Here is a 17,235-nt window from a genome sequence, read left to right on the forward strand (position 1 = left end):
TCTTTTTAGCCTATTTACCTGAAGTGTCCCTTCTTTATACTAATTCCTGCAGGACTTGGTGAGATGTCTTTCCAAACATGTCTGTCAGCTTTTCCCTGAATCACTTGTACTTGTGACATGTGAAATCCACGTGGTAAGTAGTTGTCTGTATGGGAACAATGTCAGGAAGGACATTTGTGAAAAAGCAAATATTGCCAGTTAATAAATACAAATTTAAATGTCATGACTTTAAGGACAGACATCAACACACACACACACACAAAGGCAACAGATAAGAGATTCTCTCATAGTAATGACTGAACTGTGGATATTTCTGCTCTAATAATGCCTGTGTGATTATTATGCAGGTTAATATCTGTCACAAACACTGAAGCTCCTCAGAAATCATCAACTGTGCGATAATATTCCACTTTTTCATAGAATTAGATTAGTTTTGATTTTGTTTTTCTATTTTATTTTCATATCTCTTTCTTATGCAAAGAGAAAAAAATATTTTCCTGTGCACACAGAAGATTACTGAATCATGGATTACAGAAGATACTGCAGCCAGTAACGGTGAAGTAATCTGAACATGATCAATCCACCTGAGAGGCTGTCCAAGTCTCAGATTAAATCCACCCTCTGGTTGATTAGGCACAATGTGAAGGTGTGTACCAGTAGTGCACAGTGCTGCCACCGTGTGGGCACACAGAGCGAGTACCCAAACTACTTCACCCTGAGGAGTCTTGGCTGCTGCCATGCAAAGACTTTCAACTCACACACAAAGACAGCCGGGATTAACGCAGCAACCTGAACATTATCAGTCCACCCATAAAGTTTTCTCATTCTCTTGGATTACATTCACCTTTTAGTGAGAAAGGCTACAAACCAACAGCTATTTACCCCACGGGCAGGGCTACAGTTTGTATTTCTCCTGCTGCTGGTCTCTCTTGCAAAAGAAATCTTAGTCACAGTGGGAATATTTGATTAAATAAAGGCTCTGTCCCCCAATCAGTGCTGCCACCATGTGGACACACAGAGAAAGTATTGCCAAACCAAAAAGCCCAATGGAAGCTTATGTGTCCTCCATCAGTGCTGCAAACATCCCTTAAAAGAAACTAATTAAAGTCAGAATAAAAGAGGAAGCAATGCATAAGACCCCTCCCTGTTCTCTGGCCGTCCACTAGCTCCTTTAACCCCTTTCCAGTAGAGTTGAGTTGAGTTGATTCAGTCTCTAGACCAGGGTCCTTTGTCTTCTGCCTTAGTGATGTTCCCTGTTGCATTTCTTTAGAGTGAACTACACTGTCTTTATTAAGTCTGACTTTTTACACTGCCATCTGGGATCCTTTATTTACACGTCTATGAAAAGGAACTAAATTACAGTGCACCAACTTTTACTATGACTCGTGATGTCTGAATGTTAAAGCCCCACGACCTGCAGACAGAGATACCAGCACCATCACTTTTTAAACTCAGTAACACAAAGACGACACAGACACTGTGATCAGGTATTGCATTGCAGTTTATTGTTGCAGTCATCATTTGTTGCACTCTCTGCAGGGAGTTACATCTTGAAGGTAATACAGACTGAAGGTACAAGCTACACCGTAGTACATGCACGATGCTGTCACACCGAGAGGTTTCCTCTGTGGACTTCCCACTCCTCCCCCGAACACACTGTACTGGAATAGTTTCCCCCTCAGAGACGCAGATCTGACGCAGTCTCACTGTCAAGATACCGTCGAGGCAACACAGAGCTGATCTACAAACAAACCATCGGAAACAAAGTATGTACAGTTACAGTAGATGACTGTCCAACATACGAGTGTGATCAGAAAAGGCAACTCTTAAGGCAGAAATATCTTAAGGAGGACGATGAGGAATGCGATGAAGACTCAAATAGGCAGCCAGGTGCTCCTTCCTGCCAAATGAGACTCTGAATGATGGAGGGAAACGATAAAGGCATTATATTAAGACTTACAGTCTGTGTTGAACGGCAAAGACAGTATGTTGTTATTTTTTGCGGTGAACTGAGTTTCATCAAGTGTACATCTGTACAAAAACACACGAACATGAGGTGTTTCGCTCTGACTAATCTTTACACAATACAACTCTTAATGTAAAGAAAAATGAAGGAGCTAAGATATACTACATATTTATTAACGCAAAGGTACATTTAATAATGCAAAAATTTAATAATGCAAAAAGATTTCCTGTAAATCAAAAGGCAAGTCTGACACTGCAGGTAACATGAGTGTGTGGTTAAAAATGTGCTTTAAATCAGCTTCTGACTGTTAAAGTTAGAGTGTCTATATGTTATTTTTCATTCATTATTTATTAAGTTTTTTTGCTTGTGCTCTTCTCACTGCTTTCCAGAGGGCGGGGCTCAGATGGAAACAGGTGATGTCACGTACTTCCTGCACCAATCAGGATTTAGCAACGTGTGGCGGCGCTCACTAACAGGAGCACCTCACAGGTTTTACACAAGATCAGTTCACTCGTCACGAGGAGCACTACTGAGACTGGGTGGTGTCTTCTGTGGCTATTTTTAATGGATCTTAAAACTCAGACAGATTTATGATGATTTTTCCAACTGGGGCTGTGGAGTTTGAAAGATGGGTATTTACCAGACAGGAAAAAGATGCTATGGAGCATCTATAGAGACCATAGCAGCCTTTGCAGCTTCAATTTTATAATCTGTCTAGTCCTCTGCAAGATCACTATCAAGCTATCTTATCAGGTTATACCCACACTGCCCTGAAAGAAGCAGATTAGCTGAGTGTTAAACTCTTAATGCTTATCTAGTCTTAAATATTCAGTGTTATAGAGAGATTTGAAACCATGTTCTCAGGAACTTTAACACGTAGGGGTGAGCTCAGCTTGTTGCATCATTGATGCAAGATGGCTGCACGCATGCATCAGGAGAAACAACTCTCATTTGGGTGACACACACATTAGAATAATGTATTATTTGGCACTAAATCTGCCTAGAGACAGATGATGTTTTCTAAACGTGATGCAGAAATCAGACATGAGGAAAACGAAGCTTCGTCAAGAAGCGAGAAAACAAATTAAAAACAGAGGGTGACCTCTCATCGAACAATCATTTACTGTACACACACACACGTGTAAAAAACTAAATTAAACCCCATACAAAATGCACAGTTCAATATTCTGTATTTTTTTGAGTGTCACTCTTAGTTACATCACCATCTCTCAGTGCCTGAAGAAGCCAAACACGCATCAGGTCTGTCTTGTGCTTTTTGATTTTTTCAGTGCGAGTTGTTTTGGACCACTCCTGTTGTGCCATCAGACGGGAGGGAAGTCATTCCACTTTGAGACACTGTCATCACAACAGATCTCGTCTCTTTAGTCAAAAGTCCGTGGCCGGAGATTAAAGGATCATTTATGATATGGTTAAAAAAAAAAAAACGGTCAGATCTGGAGTACGCTGTTGTCTGAAGGAGCTGTACATGATGATCAGGACACAGCAACAGAAACCACACTGTCCACCACCGAGAGCTTCATATCAGCCACTATCAGACTACAGTAAGTACAGTACAGTACGATCAAGTCCAGTGACGGGTCTTTATTATTGTGCCAGTGGAGCTGGAAGCAGCCAGAGAGAAAGATTAAGAGTTTTAGATCTCCTTGATTGTCCGTTCAGAGGGCCGGTACTCCTCCCTTCCTTTAGGGGAGGCCAGGTAGAAGGACTGGGTCTTGCGTTTTAAGCGAGCCCTCTTGGTGGCCAGCGACAGGCTGTGCTTGCTGGAGGCGATAATGTCGGAGATGAACTTCTTGCAGTCCACACACACCTCCATAGTGGCCCAGTCCTCCGTCAGCTCCGAGGGAAGCTCCAGCTCCTCGTGAGACTTCAGGGAGCCGTGCTTCGAAAACCTGCGAGGAAAAGAAGCAGGAGGACAAGCTGAAGCGGATCAGAGGACACTGCTGTCTGTGGGTACATTTTGTAAAGAGCTACGTCACCCTAATTACACAACTCCTTAACCTGTAGTCAACTGTTTTAGTTTTATTTGCACAGGGTCTGAGGTGTGGCCGCCACAGTACGGCTCTTTATGGCTTTGTCAGCTGGTGGAATTTGTTGAATTCATCTTATCTGGTTTTATCTTTGGCTTTATTTACTTTGTACACGATCTATTTCAGATCTGCATAGTTTGATACCGCTGAGGTGGAGCTAGTATGTTAACCTTTTGGGTGATTTGGATGAATCAAGCCTTTAATTGGGCTGGTTAGTAAAGATTATGTTCGATAAAAATCAGTCCCACATTTTAAGAAATCACGTGAAAGCACAAATATAACTGTGCCTCTTATGGACAAAACGAATGTGCTAACATTAATGTTTAGCACACCTGCACATACAAGCACGTATTTAGCATGCAAGCAAATGTGCATGAGCTGCAGCTGAGGCTGACTGAGTGTTGGTGAAACTAGCATTAACACAGAACAGCAAAGTAGTCTAATCTGTGTGAATAATGAGTATTACAGGTTCTGCTAAGTCTTATATAACAGAGCCCCAGAAGTGACATCACTTGTCAAGTCAAATGTAGTTCATAAATCCTTAATCACCAACGGGTTGGTAGAACAGAGAAAAAGCTTTTAAATGTATTTTATCTAAAATCAGTTGGTTTTTTTTAAAATAGATAAATAAATGTTTTACTGTTTTGCATTGCTCATACTGCTTTTCAGCCACTAGATGTCACAGTGAGAGTGAACTACAGTCACTGGATTTATGAGCCCAGATCTGAACAGATTGTACAGACGCAGCAATTTTCTGCATTTTGTTCTTCAGCTCTCGTTTTCAGTCTGTTTCAGCGTTTGGAGGGTTTCTGGATCTGCGGTTACTTTACAGTTACAGTTTGGATCATGAGGACCACTGTGTCAATATCATACACACTCTCTACTTTGTGTTGAATCAGGACATAATACACGATGCCCTCTTGACAGACTGAATAATTGTGTTTATGGCTCTCACTTGGACATGGTCTTGTGAATGCTGTGGCGCCGTGGGCCAGCGGAGGATTTCTCAGGTTTAGCAGCTGCTGCTCCTTTTCCAGCGTCTTTAGATGCTCCTGTTGTTGCTCCTCTCAGAGTGGGGGACGCCATGGCCCCTCTCAGAGTGGGGGACGCCATGGCCCCTCCCACCGCTGATGGCTCCGGCCCCCCAGCCACGGAGAGGTCTTGTCCCACAGCAGCCATGGCACTTACCCTCTCCCTGGGGAGAGTGTTGGTCGAGCCAATGGAGTAGATGGGCAAGCTGGAATAAGGTTTGGATGGCAGCCGCATCTGTTAGACAGGAAAGAAATCAATGTAAATCAGAAGAACCACAACGAGCACTGATGAAGACCACAGGCCTCCAGTTTTTGGTGCAAAGGTGTCAGAGTTTTGAGCCATTTTGAGCATTAGGATTAAAAATCTTTAAACTACTTCAGTATGCAGCTTTGAATGGTGCCACAGTGCTGTCGAACAAACCGAAGCAGGCGTTGATCAGCTGATTGTACTATTTGACTTACCTTTTTGCAGCACTGTGAACACACAGGCCTGTAAGGAGAGACAAAGAGAGAAAACAGAGGAAGCGATGAGTGAAATTAGATTAGTTTTCTTTTTTTAAAATGCAAAACACGAAGATAATCAAGACAGATGTTTTTACTTTTTGCAAAACTGGCAGATGTAGGACCAGGTGAAGAAGGAAAACCTTTTGGTTCGACAACAGAAGCAAAGCTGCAATAAAAAAAGATGGAGACGACGTTAGAATACAAAGAAACGAAGGCAAACATCAAATAGTTTGACCAAGTGTAATTGGTTGGAACTGAAGACAGATAAATGTGCTGTGAAGTCACACAGACCAACTCATTCATAGCAGGTTAGTTTATTCTCTAGCTGTGCTCGATACAAGCTAAGTGTGTTGTTACCTTTCCCTTCTTCATAGCATGGTAGATTTCTTTGTACTGCTGGAACTTCTCCAGCTCGGCCTTAACCAGCACCTGTCTGATGTGCATCACCTCCTCCACCGTCAGAGACAGACACTCCACAGGGAAGCAGAACTCCTCCTGCAGCAACACACACACACACACACACACACACACACAACAGTGAGTGACTCTGGCAACAGCAGATCCAGCACACAGGCCTTAGTGTTCATCATTCAGTAGACAAACAGCCCTCCCTCTGCAGCCCGCGTGGGTCCAGACGACATTTGGACCGTTAAAATGTTTTCATTGTTCGCCGCAGAAAGAGGCAGACTCAGACAGAGCTCATGGTGCGTAATCATCTGGTCTTAAACGACCTTTCCGATGTTTTTCCTGTCATGTCATATTGTCTGTAAACATGTGCATCCTTGCACAGTGATATATTGTCTATGAACATGAATATATCCTGATACAATCGCTGCGCAATAAATCTTTATTTACTCTTAATAAAGAAAGAAGTAACACATTAAAGCTCTATTCCTGACTATGACTGGAGGAGGTATTGTGCTTTGGTTTGTATGTTAGTACGACTGATCGATATCACAAAAATCTTATTGGTTTAATATGATAAATAGACATTTTAAAGGGGTTTCGTTTTAAAGGGAAGTGCCATTTATTTCTCCTCATTTACAATGTGTCCTACACTGCTGATATAACTACCCTAAAACCTCTGGACATCATGGACCTCAGCTACCACAGATGGCTGTAACAGACACCCAGAAGCCTTCAGTATTCCTGTCTCCATTAATTCATTTAGGGCACTGACGTCCTGGCTGTCAACAGTGGCAGAGGAAGCCTTCAGATCCTTTACTTCAGTAAAAGTACCAACACAACGATGTAAAAGTTCTACATTTACATTTGTACTTATCTAAAAGTATTATCAGCTAAATTTACTTCAAGTATCAAAAATAAAAGTACTCATTCGGCAGTAAAACATCCTGTGATGTGTATTTAAGTATGTGTGTTTAAGCAACGTTGGGTTCGTTTTAACTGCTTTATATACAGTCACATAGTTTAGTCCTGTGGTTTCCAAACTAGGGGTCGTGTCCCTCCAGAGGGTCACAAGATAAGATGAGTTCTGCTGCACAAACCCGTTTTCCTCTTTCTTTAAACTTTAATCTTTGTTGTTGTTGTATACAGCAGTTTTTTATGTTTCTTAACAGCCGGCAGATTGCGGTCGGTCCGATTCGTCACTCTAACTCTGATTTAATCGACACAAAATGTAACAAATGAGCCCTCTGAGGTGTTGAGAAAAGCTTTATGTGAAATAAAGCTTTTGCTACATCCACACTTTAGTTTTACCTTTAACACTCGTGAATTTCACACATGAGCAAAGTGAAAAATGATAGTTGTGGAGGAGTTTTATGGTTTTGCATTACAGTACTGCCCATGTACACCGAATGTGCTCGGTGATATTGATCATCACTGATCATCATGGGTTAAATCGGCGTTAATGTTATTGGTGTGTTTGCTTGCTGGCCGGGGCATCGTGGTGAAACTGTTTTTAACAGTCATGCATCATGAGTCACTGACTGACTGCTGTAGTACACGTTAATCCTCTATAACTCCTGCTGATCTCATGACTCCTGACAGCTGCAGCAAGCTGCTTTGCAACTGAGGTAAGGGCACACCAGACAACTTCAAACTGTTTTATGGTGCCACAAATAAACCAAAATATCAGACATTTAATTGAAATGCATCCCATTACTAGCTAAGAAATGATTTGTTCAACACTACGGCAGATCTAAATGAATTTTAGCTGCAGCTACGGCCTTATGTTTGGCTGTTAAAATGAGGTCCAAAGCAGTGAAATGAATGATTATTGAATGAAATACATTGCTCACTAGCTGCTTGATCACACCTCAGATAAAAAGCAGCCTTCTCTACAGGTGAATGATCTCTATTGAAGCAGGAAGCATTAGGAGAGGATGACAAACTACGGTTACGCTTGTTATGCCAGGGCGGACTGAGGGAGACTGGCAAACCTTGGCCGACTCTCTTCCTCTGAGGTAAATGCCCCTGCACAGAGCAAAAACTGCCTTCATCAACCCCAACACAAACGCCTCGATAGGGTGGGAGCTCCGCAAAGGGTGGAGAGTGGAGGGAGAGGGGCGAAGTGGGAGGAGGAGGAGGAGGGGGGTCCGGGGACGATATGAAGCTATCATCCCAACCTGAGCAGGAGAGGGTGAGAGTGTGTGTGGGAGGGGAGAGGAAGAGAAGGGTTCCTGCAGTTTGACGCACTGGGAGACAATGTGAGCACACACAATGGGTTCGGTGACAGAAAAGGGAGAGGGGAGCAATCCAGGAGGACGCATGTCATGCAAATAAATGATAATAAAGATGACGGTGAGTGTTTAGTCTCAATCCCCTCTCATGTGGTTCTTTGTAAAGACCCAGTTGCTGCCTTCCGTCTCCCATTCTCCACCTTATCTGTCTTCCTTATTAAGTTACTGGACAGGCTCTTTGCTCAGGGCTGGGCTAAAACACAGAGACCACAGTTACATGCTCTAATACTGTTGCACTGCTCTATTTTGTAGATTAGCACTATCTATTTGCTGTTTGTTAATTAATTTCCACTGCTCCTATAGACAGTTTTAAAAAATCAAAACCAAAGGAACACTTCTTGTCCTGTCCATTTTTGTGACGTACTTTTATTGTACATTTCACCTACTGAGGACAAAAACATGTCTGACTCACCAGAGACTTGGAGCTCTGTTTGGAGGGCGGCAGAAACTGTCGGACATTGGTCGGGGTTTCCTTCTCGATGGAGTGTCTCCTCTGGGGCGTCTGACGCTTCTCTGGCTGAGGTGTAGAGGAGATGGGCAGGAACATGGGGGGAGCTGGCGTCCATCGAGGAAAGAGAGGTTAAAGGGAGAAAAGGAAGCAGCTTGACTGGAGAGATTCGATTCAGTTAATTCAGGGCTCAAGAACTGATTATAAACTAGACACAAAGAAAGAAAATCTCAGGAAAACATGACTGTAGCATTAAAACTTATTCATCACTGTGAGTGTGTGGTTTAGTTGAGGAGGCGACTGAGCTGTGATGGGGATGCAGAAATAATTCCTGACTCACTTTTCTTCCCCAGCACAGACTCCGGGGATGTATCATCCATCAAAGACGTGGCCACACTGGAGCTGCTGGCAGATTTGTGCCCAAAAATCTCATCCTGAATAAATGGAGTATACAAACACGTGGTTAATTGCTCCAAACATGCCAGATGTCATTTCTAAAGATCCATCCCAAACACACAAACTCATACTGACGTCAGAGTCGGAGCTGTCCAGCTCGGCCAGGCTGGGAGCCTTCAGGAGCCTTTTCCTCTGAGGTGCAGACTGAGATCCAGAGGGTTCAACCCTGGAAGACGCTGATCCATTGGTCAGAGACAGAGAGCTGGACGCCCTCCTGCCCATGTACGGACTAAAGTCATCTGCACAGAGCCACGCACAAGAGAAAGTCAAACAGACAAAAGGAGTAAAAGCACTTGGGATGAACCTCAAAACACTTCCTCATATGATTCCTTGCATCTCTTGTTATTCTTTCAGCCTATTTCAGTTTCTTGTTTCCAAATTTATTTTAATGGGAGGTAAGGAGAAAAGATGCAATGGATCCTAGACAGGACTGAGGTTTGAGATCCATCCTGAGGTTGAAGAGGTCAGGAAGGGTGAGTTAAGTTGGTCTGAGGAGGGGCAGAGGAGCAGGCCGGTGTTACACACAGAGCATGGATGCCTCTTTCATGAAATATTCAGCCTCTGAACTCTTAGAATGTTATTCTCTCTCCTGACAGGCACTGTGGAGCATTTTTGGGGAAACTGAATCCTTGAAAAACAAAGTGACTAAGAAAGTTATTCTGCCCTGAAAGAGGCGTCATTAGGTCCAAAAATAGGAAACAGTCTGTGATAACCAACTATAACAAGCTGCCTGACTCTAGCTGTGATTCTTAGGGGGCAAAATGGCTGAAAAGAGGGTTTAGAGGGAGGGAGGGAGTGTGAGAAGAGGAGACAGAGGAGTGCTGCAAAAGACAGATAAAGAGCAGCAGCTGATAGGATCTATGGGAGCCCTGAAACCTCTCTCTGTTCTCCTTTCAGTTTCCTGTTTGTGGGAAAAGCATCCGCATGAGCTCATTGTTTCTGCTGCTGGACTAGAACCTGTCTGTCTACAACCTAAAATCTCTAAGAGACTAAATCACCAGGCTTTAGACTTTCCCAAACACAAACAGAGCAGCCAAAATTAGCCATAAGTCACTGTACAGTCTACATGTGTCTTGGCCAAGCTTCAGTACTCAAATATTTAAATAGAGGAGTATTAGTTTACAGCCAGGGAGGCAGACAGACACGGCCATTAGGTTAAGGGTGAACAAGGCCTTCAAAATCACAGCAGTACTCATACTTTACCTAATCCAGTACGGAACAAATCCTGTGGCATACTGCGAGTTTTGCCAAAACCTAAAAGGGGACACCTCCTTCATTAGGGTACCCTCGGGTAGGTAGGGTAGGTATGTCTGTCCTACTAATATATCAGGATCAATGCAGTCACTGCATTACTTTGAGGTTGAATGTTGCTAATAAACCTTTTTGGTGAAACCCCACCCACACTACAAATGTTTCCAACATTTTTTTCCAACATTTTCATGCTTGCATGCAACTGACACCAAGGTGTTGCTTTCAAATCAAAGATGGCTGCATGAGTATACAAATAGCTTTAAAGTGTGACCTTTCACTTGTCGGGTATGTACATTATATCTAATGTTTGCAGCCACGTACGTCTTGCTGCTGCACATCATTTTGGCCCAAGGCTGCTGTTGATGGTGAAACTGGTCTGTCTGACACCTTTAGGTTTGGTCCGGCTGATAAATGTCAATATGGAAGCTCTGCAAAGAGGCCAATGCTCTTTGATTCTAAAGAAACTGACCACAAAACCTGACATTTATTCATGTACGTTTCAGCCGAAACATTTTCAGTTTTTAAAGGAATAGTTTGACATTTCGGGAAATGTGCTTATGTCTGTGCGTTAAGCATGAAGCTATAAAGCCAGCAGCCAATTAGCTTATCTTAGCGCAGAACCTCGCTGATTAACTTACTGTATCTTGTATTGTTTGTCTAATTTGTGCAGAAAATATGTAAAAAAAAAAAAACATGTAGTAAGTTGTATTTTTCCACAAGGAGTTATGTGTTGCAACTATTAAACAGTGGTGCATTAATGGAAGGAAGCTCCCCATAAAACTACCTGTAAACCAGGCTAGCTGTATCCTCCTGCCTCTAGTCTTTATGTAAGTTAAACTAACCAACGTCAAGCTCTAGCTTCATATTTACTGCACAGATATGAGAGCGATATCAATCTGCTCTACTAACTCCCAGCAGGAAATGGAATAAAAGGATCTCCCAAAATGTTGAGATATTCCATAAATACATAAATCCCAGTAGGAATGTCCATGTTGGTAGTTATGGGGAATGAAAAACCCCACCACCAAACAACAAAATGGACCCATCACCAAGAGTTGTGTAACAGTATTTCTATCTTCTGAAATGGATTTCCCCGTTGACACCGTGTTGCCTTGTGCCTGATTAAAACCTTAATCATGTTCATTAACGTGTCAGTGGGTATATACCATGTCCCCACGAAATATAGAGCAAAGAGAGAATCAAACTGCCTACTCCATATGAGAATCATCCATTATGGAGGGTAGTTTGCACACACACACACCCACACACTGATTATCGGACAGCATGAATGAGGAAGCGTGAGGTGATAAAGCTTGTGGGTGTGATGAGAGACGCTGGCTTCGGTAGGAGGGACAGTGGAGCACAGCATTATTCTGATTCGCCTGCCTCAGCAGTATTTCCTCACCACCTCAATCAAAACCGTCTCATTACATTTGTTATATGTATTTGAGGCTAAACAGAGAGAGAAGATCCCTCAGTTTACTGAGTGCTGTGCAGAGGATGTGCCTGTGCACTGATCCATCTGCACCCTGATTAAATTCTGCAAAGTCACTGTGGAGCATGAAAGACCCTTTTGTATGAAGCCGATGATGCTCTGAGATTCAGAAGTGGCAGCAGCTCTTTCGGCCGTTCCTTTTCACTCCTCGGTTCGACGGCTGGCTGCACACTTGCACGCTACTTAAGATTCACATTACAGCAACGTATTTGACAGATGATGCGCTTAGCAAAGGTGACGCTGCTCCTGAGTGTTTAGAGATCAGAAGCAACAACCAGGAACACTTTCCAGGAGTGATATAATCCTTTTGTTTGTTTGACAGGAGCTGCAGATAAAACAGACTGAATGATCTGCACACAACTATCATTCAGTAGGATTATAACACCAAAATTATGTCCTCAAAAGATCTGAGGTGAACTGAGGAAACAATTAAGTCATCCGCAACTCTGACTTCAGAATTCTACATTATCATAAACCGGATAGCTGGATGGTTTAAACCGTCACTGGCCATTCATTCAGTATCTAAACATTGGCATGCATAGCTCCAAGAACAGTAAAGCCCTTTAAATAAGTCAGTCCTCCAGTGAGTGATGTGATCTGCTCCAGTCAGTCAGAGCTGACTTTGATCTTTCCCTTTAGCACAGCCACACGCTATTGGGAAGTTAGGATTCCCTGTTGTGTGAAAAACCACATACAGTGAGTAGTGTAAATATGCAATAAACCCTGCTAATGTCGTAAATGACACTAACCTCAGCATCCTCAGTGGTTGCTATGACTACAGCTACAGGTTTGCTCTCATCAGTGTCCTCCTACTGACCAGTGTCCCACATCACCACAACCCCCCCACACACACAGACCGCAGCCGACCGTCACCACCTACCACTGAAGCATGGCGTGAAATGTGTGTGGAGTGTGCGCTGATACAGTGTGTTTGATGTGTGTGCAGGCTGGGAGAGCTGATGAGCAGCCACAACAAGGAAGGAAACAGAAAGATTTAAACAAAACAAAACAAAATAAGAAGCCAGGTAAGCAGCAAGGTAGACTTTACCTGACGCATCAAAACTGAAAGACATGCTAAGTGGCCGAATTACTGCAACGAGAAACAGTCATGGCATTGGACATGTTATGTGATTAGGAGGTAAGTTAAGGAAACACTTACTGTAATACATTAAAAGATGCAATCTGCTTGTATTTGGCAACAAATGCACGGGTATATCATGCATATAAGTCTGGTTTTAGACCACTGAAGTACAAACCGTTCATAGTAGGATTTGGAATAAGTTCTGACATTCAGAAGCAGTTGTTGTGTTAATTGAATTGCAGACACTTAGCATTATTAGTCATGTGCAACTTTCACTATACTGCATAGACAGCAAAACAATAATAGGCATTAGTTGCAACATAAATATGATAAGTTAGGCAGCAAAGAGCAAAGGCACAAACAATAGTGTAGTAAAGTGTAAAAGGGGGTGAAACTTTATACTGATGTTACCACACATCTCTCATCTGAGCTTTGTTGGTTTTGCACATGATGCCCAGCAGGTGAAGCGTCGGCTCCATACTTCAGCTTGGAAAATACGTTTCAGAGTGAAGTATGCTTTCATGTGCATGACAGAGAGAGAGAGAGGGTGTGTGTGTGTTTGTGTGTGTGTGTGTTTGTGTTTGTAACAAAAGGTATGAAAATATCAAGAACGGGGACAAAGAAGCTTGTGAGTTTTCTTACCCAGCCTTCCCCTCCGGACCTCACCGGGCGACACTGGTCGAAGTTTCCTCTCTGCTTTGATTTCCTCGAGGATCCGCTCATGCAGCGTCGGAGGAGGTTGAGTCTGCGGCTTCAGCTTACGAGCCGACACCTGGCACGGGTTGATGGAGGGTAAAATACAGACGCTGCCAGAGAGTATGTGGAGTGGAGTACAACAACTGACACAAACAAACAGGGTTACAGCCAGCAGGCCTGTTCATCGCCAGCTCCTTATATCTCCTGTGACTGATTGAGTGCCCTGCTGAAGCAGCAGCTGCTGGTTCTGGAGTAAGATTTATATCAGCAGAGAACTGATGAACGCAGCATTTCTCTGAAACTCACAGTGCACTGACACTGGAATTAGAAAGCTGCAAATGAAAATGAAGAGTTTTTGATATACTATGTATCAGTGGTTCTCAAGCTGAGGTCAGGGCTCCCTCAGGGGTCCATGAAGGGGTTCCAGGGGGCCTCCAGAAAAATGGGAAATAATTTAATTGCATTATTTAATTGACTAGAAGTTAAACCAATAAAATTATGTGCCACTGTCAGTACAGACAGTTATGGAATAACTACAACATATTGGAATAACATCAAATATGAGGCTGCAGCCTGATGTGCATCATTTGGGGGTCCTTGACACCAAAAAGGTTGAGAAACACTGTTATATATGTTATTAAACTTTAAATAATAATTCTTACACTAATGTAATATGACCGTGTTATTATCTACAGCGTTCTTCTGTTCGACTGGGGTGAATATAACATTTTAAAGGAAAATTACCATTTTTTAAATTATAATTTAACCTAAAACAGTTTGCTTTCGCTGCACATATTCTCACGGTCACATCTACTTTCATAATCACAATAGTTCTGGCTTTAGCTACGACAAATCAGCATTTTCTAGCTCCTCAGTCTGAGAGTCAGGACCCACACAAAGGCAAGAGGACTGAAGGCAGGAAAAAACATGTTCAGGTCGTATAATATTTGATTTTCTCGTCAATTACTGGATAATTTCACCTCTATGACCCTCTAAAATGTACTCAAATAACACAAGGGGGGAATTCATTCTTTGGCCGAACTAATCACATCTGATATACATGTGATACAACTGAGAAGGGGTCACAAGTAGATATTGCTTTGTTTTAGGGGTCAGAAGTTCACAGTTTGCACACGGATGAATTGTCGTGTTTAGGTCCACGGTCTTAATTTGTACTTACAGGGTTGAGAGGTGGTCTGGACCTGATGAACTCCAGGATGACTTCATGAGCGCTCTTCTTTAACCTGGGAGGGATGTCTCCATTTACCTGAAACAGCAGAACAGGGTCGAAAAAATGTCCATCACAGTTTCCCAGAGGCCAAGAATGTCTTGACCCACAGTCCAAACCCCAAAGGTGTTCAGTTTACGATGACCTAAGACTGAATAAGTCAGTAAACACCTCATCATCAATCCATAAAACTGTCACTGTTTAATTATCTATCAAACAAATACTTGATAAATCATCAATCAATACTGTGAGCAATGCCAAATGACCTATAGTTGCCATGTACCATGTATGGCTGGGATTATGACAAACTATTTTCCATGTTTTTGTTAAACAAGAGGTTATGAGGTTATGACATCCTTCACATCACCACATAAATGAACACAAACACTACGCTGCTATCCGAAAGAGCATCCTCCCAGTCTACAGTTATTATGCAACGCTGTCTCAAGCTTTTCCAAGCAGCTTCCAGCGGGACTGAAACAACAGAACAACAGACGTGCAGCAAAGCAGGGGGCGGGCGTGTGGCTGTTACGTGTGGTTTGTGGTCCAAATTGGACACTGACCATGACTTTGCGCAGTTTGTAGCGTTTGGACCTGATGTCGTCCATGAGCATCTCATAGGGAGTGAGCTGGTACTCGATGGGCAGAGGGTTGTACTGACGCTCCTGCACTTTCTTCAGCTTGACTCCTTCGCGCAGGTCCCTCATCACCTGAACCCAGAATCGAGCCTGATGGGGGAAGCAAATGGCAGCATGGGAAAAGGGTAAGTAGGGAATACCATGATGATTTTTGAATGTGAATTTGTTTGGACAATAGCATCCATCTGTGCTCTTTAATCTCTGCCGATTCAGAGTCTAACATGCATTCATAAAGATATCTTTATTTATAACATGCAGTTATGGAGGAGTGTTCCCCTTGTACTTCAGGTGAGTTAGATTTTGGTGAGGAGGAATGATCAGGTTATGCTGGAGGTCAGAGGTCAGAGGTCAGAGGTCAGAGGTCAGGGGTCAGGGGTCTAGCTGCCTACCCAGTCAGCGTTCTGTAGCTCATTCAGGTCTCTGCCTGGCTCGTCCGATGCCTCCATCTTACGCAGGTTCTGGTGGACAGAGAGAGAGTTTGAATATAAAAGGCAGAATCAGACAGGCAGTGTAAGATATCATAAAACAAAGAAGCTAAGAAGTGATTTTTGAGACTGTGTTTTTAATATGCAGACACTTCAGTCGCTTCGATCTAAGAAAGCTAACAGGAGCTTTTAATGTGTCATGCACCACCAGTCATCACCACACGAACACTGTATCACAAGAATGGCTCCACCTAAAAATAATTATTCATAGTCTATGAAATGAAAGGTGAACTTTGAATGATATACAGTAGTTTTGGGTTGTTACAGCTGTATGTGTTTCCCATGCTGTGTGTCCTTTTCTCCTCTCCTGTCTCCTGTCTGAAGACCCAGGTCTTCTTGATCAGTCCTAAATGAGGTGCACCTGGACCCAGAGAGGGAGTGGATAAATGCTCCAGGCTCCTTTTGCAGACACGAGTCATCTGGTTTACAGACTGCTGGTCTTTCTGTCTCTAAGCCTGGGATTATATTTAGTGTTATTGTCTTTTGGCTGTTTATGATTTGGATTTCAGTGTCCTGGTTGTTCTATGAACTTATGTTGATAAATCCCATGGATTGGATATTTTTTAAAAGTGTTGTTGGAGTGATATTCAGGCTAAATGGTAGTGTTGTTCACCCTATAGACTCCACTAAGGATGGGGGTGTAACGTGGGTTTTTAATTCTAAAAAAAGATAACCTGTTCTTGCAGACCTATAAAGATTCTGGAGCAAAACATTTTTAGCCATGCTGCCCACATTGCTCTACAGATGGCATTGTTGGTTAATTAGTCATTTGATCCAGGGTGAAAACAGCTGTTCAATGAATAGCCGTGAACTTTGAACTGTGGCACAAACATTCACATTCCTCACAGGATCAAGCGGAACAAGTCCAGTGGTCCCTTGACTTCTCACAACAAGCACTACAGCCACTGAAAACTGCCAGCATGTTTTGAAAACTAGTAAAAAAGAAAAACCTTACAACAAATTAATTTTTCACCGAAGGTAGAAGTAGAAAAGAAACTAGACATGAACTTGAGGCGGTCCTTGTTATCAGAGCCAAGCTCCGCAGCCCTGACACCTGTGTGAACCTGCACAATGTGAAGCCATTAGAGTGTTGTAGAACACCGACCGCCTGTTTCTGTGGGAAACAAGGAGCTGACCTGCATTACTCTGCTGGTGCATCCAAAGTTCAGACTGTGTGTGTGATAGAGTGAGAGAGACAGATAGAGAGAA

The 17,235-nt window shown here is 42.9% G+C and overlaps 1 protein-coding gene across 1 annotated transcript in view; it reads right to left on the reverse strand.

Moving 5' to 3' along the window:
- Positions 1–3,219: 3,219 nt before the first annotated feature.
- Positions 3,220–17,235, reverse strand: part of LOC139204913 (protein spire homolog 1-like) — a 35,108-nt gene continuing 21,092 nt past the window's right edge. Inside the window, exons 5-18 of the mRNA XM_070834937.1 lie at positions 15,931–15,999; positions 15,467–15,631; positions 14,856–14,942; positions 13,622–13,751; positions 12,947–12,988; positions 9,228–9,391; positions 9,037–9,130; positions 8,661–8,803; positions 7,949–8,134; positions 5,907–6,044; positions 5,645–5,715; positions 5,508–5,535; positions 4,970–5,280; positions 3,220–3,876 (exon numbers count right to left, since the gene is read on the reverse strand). Of these exons, the coding sequence (XP_070691038.1) occupies positions 3,621–3,876; positions 4,970–5,280; positions 5,508–5,535; positions 5,645–5,715; positions 5,907–6,044; positions 7,949–8,134; positions 8,661–8,803; positions 9,037–9,130; positions 9,228–9,391; positions 12,947–12,988; positions 13,622–13,751; positions 14,856–14,942; positions 15,467–15,631; positions 15,931–15,999 (1,884 nt within the window). The 3' untranslated portion in view covers positions 3,220–3,620. The remainder of the gene's footprint in view (positions 3,877–4,969; positions 5,281–5,507; positions 5,536–5,644; positions 5,716–5,906; positions 6,045–7,948; positions 8,135–8,660; positions 8,804–9,036; positions 9,131–9,227; positions 9,392–12,946; positions 12,989–13,621; positions 13,752–14,855; positions 14,943–15,466; positions 15,632–15,930; positions 16,000–17,235) is intronic.

This window comes from Pempheris klunzingeri, chromosome 8 (assembly GCF_042242105.1).
Source record: "Pempheris klunzingeri isolate RE-2024b chromosome 8, fPemKlu1.hap1, whole genome shotgun sequence".
Lineage (NCBI taxonomy): Eukaryota > Metazoa > Chordata > Actinopteri > Acropomatiformes > Pempheridae > Pempheris > Pempheris klunzingeri.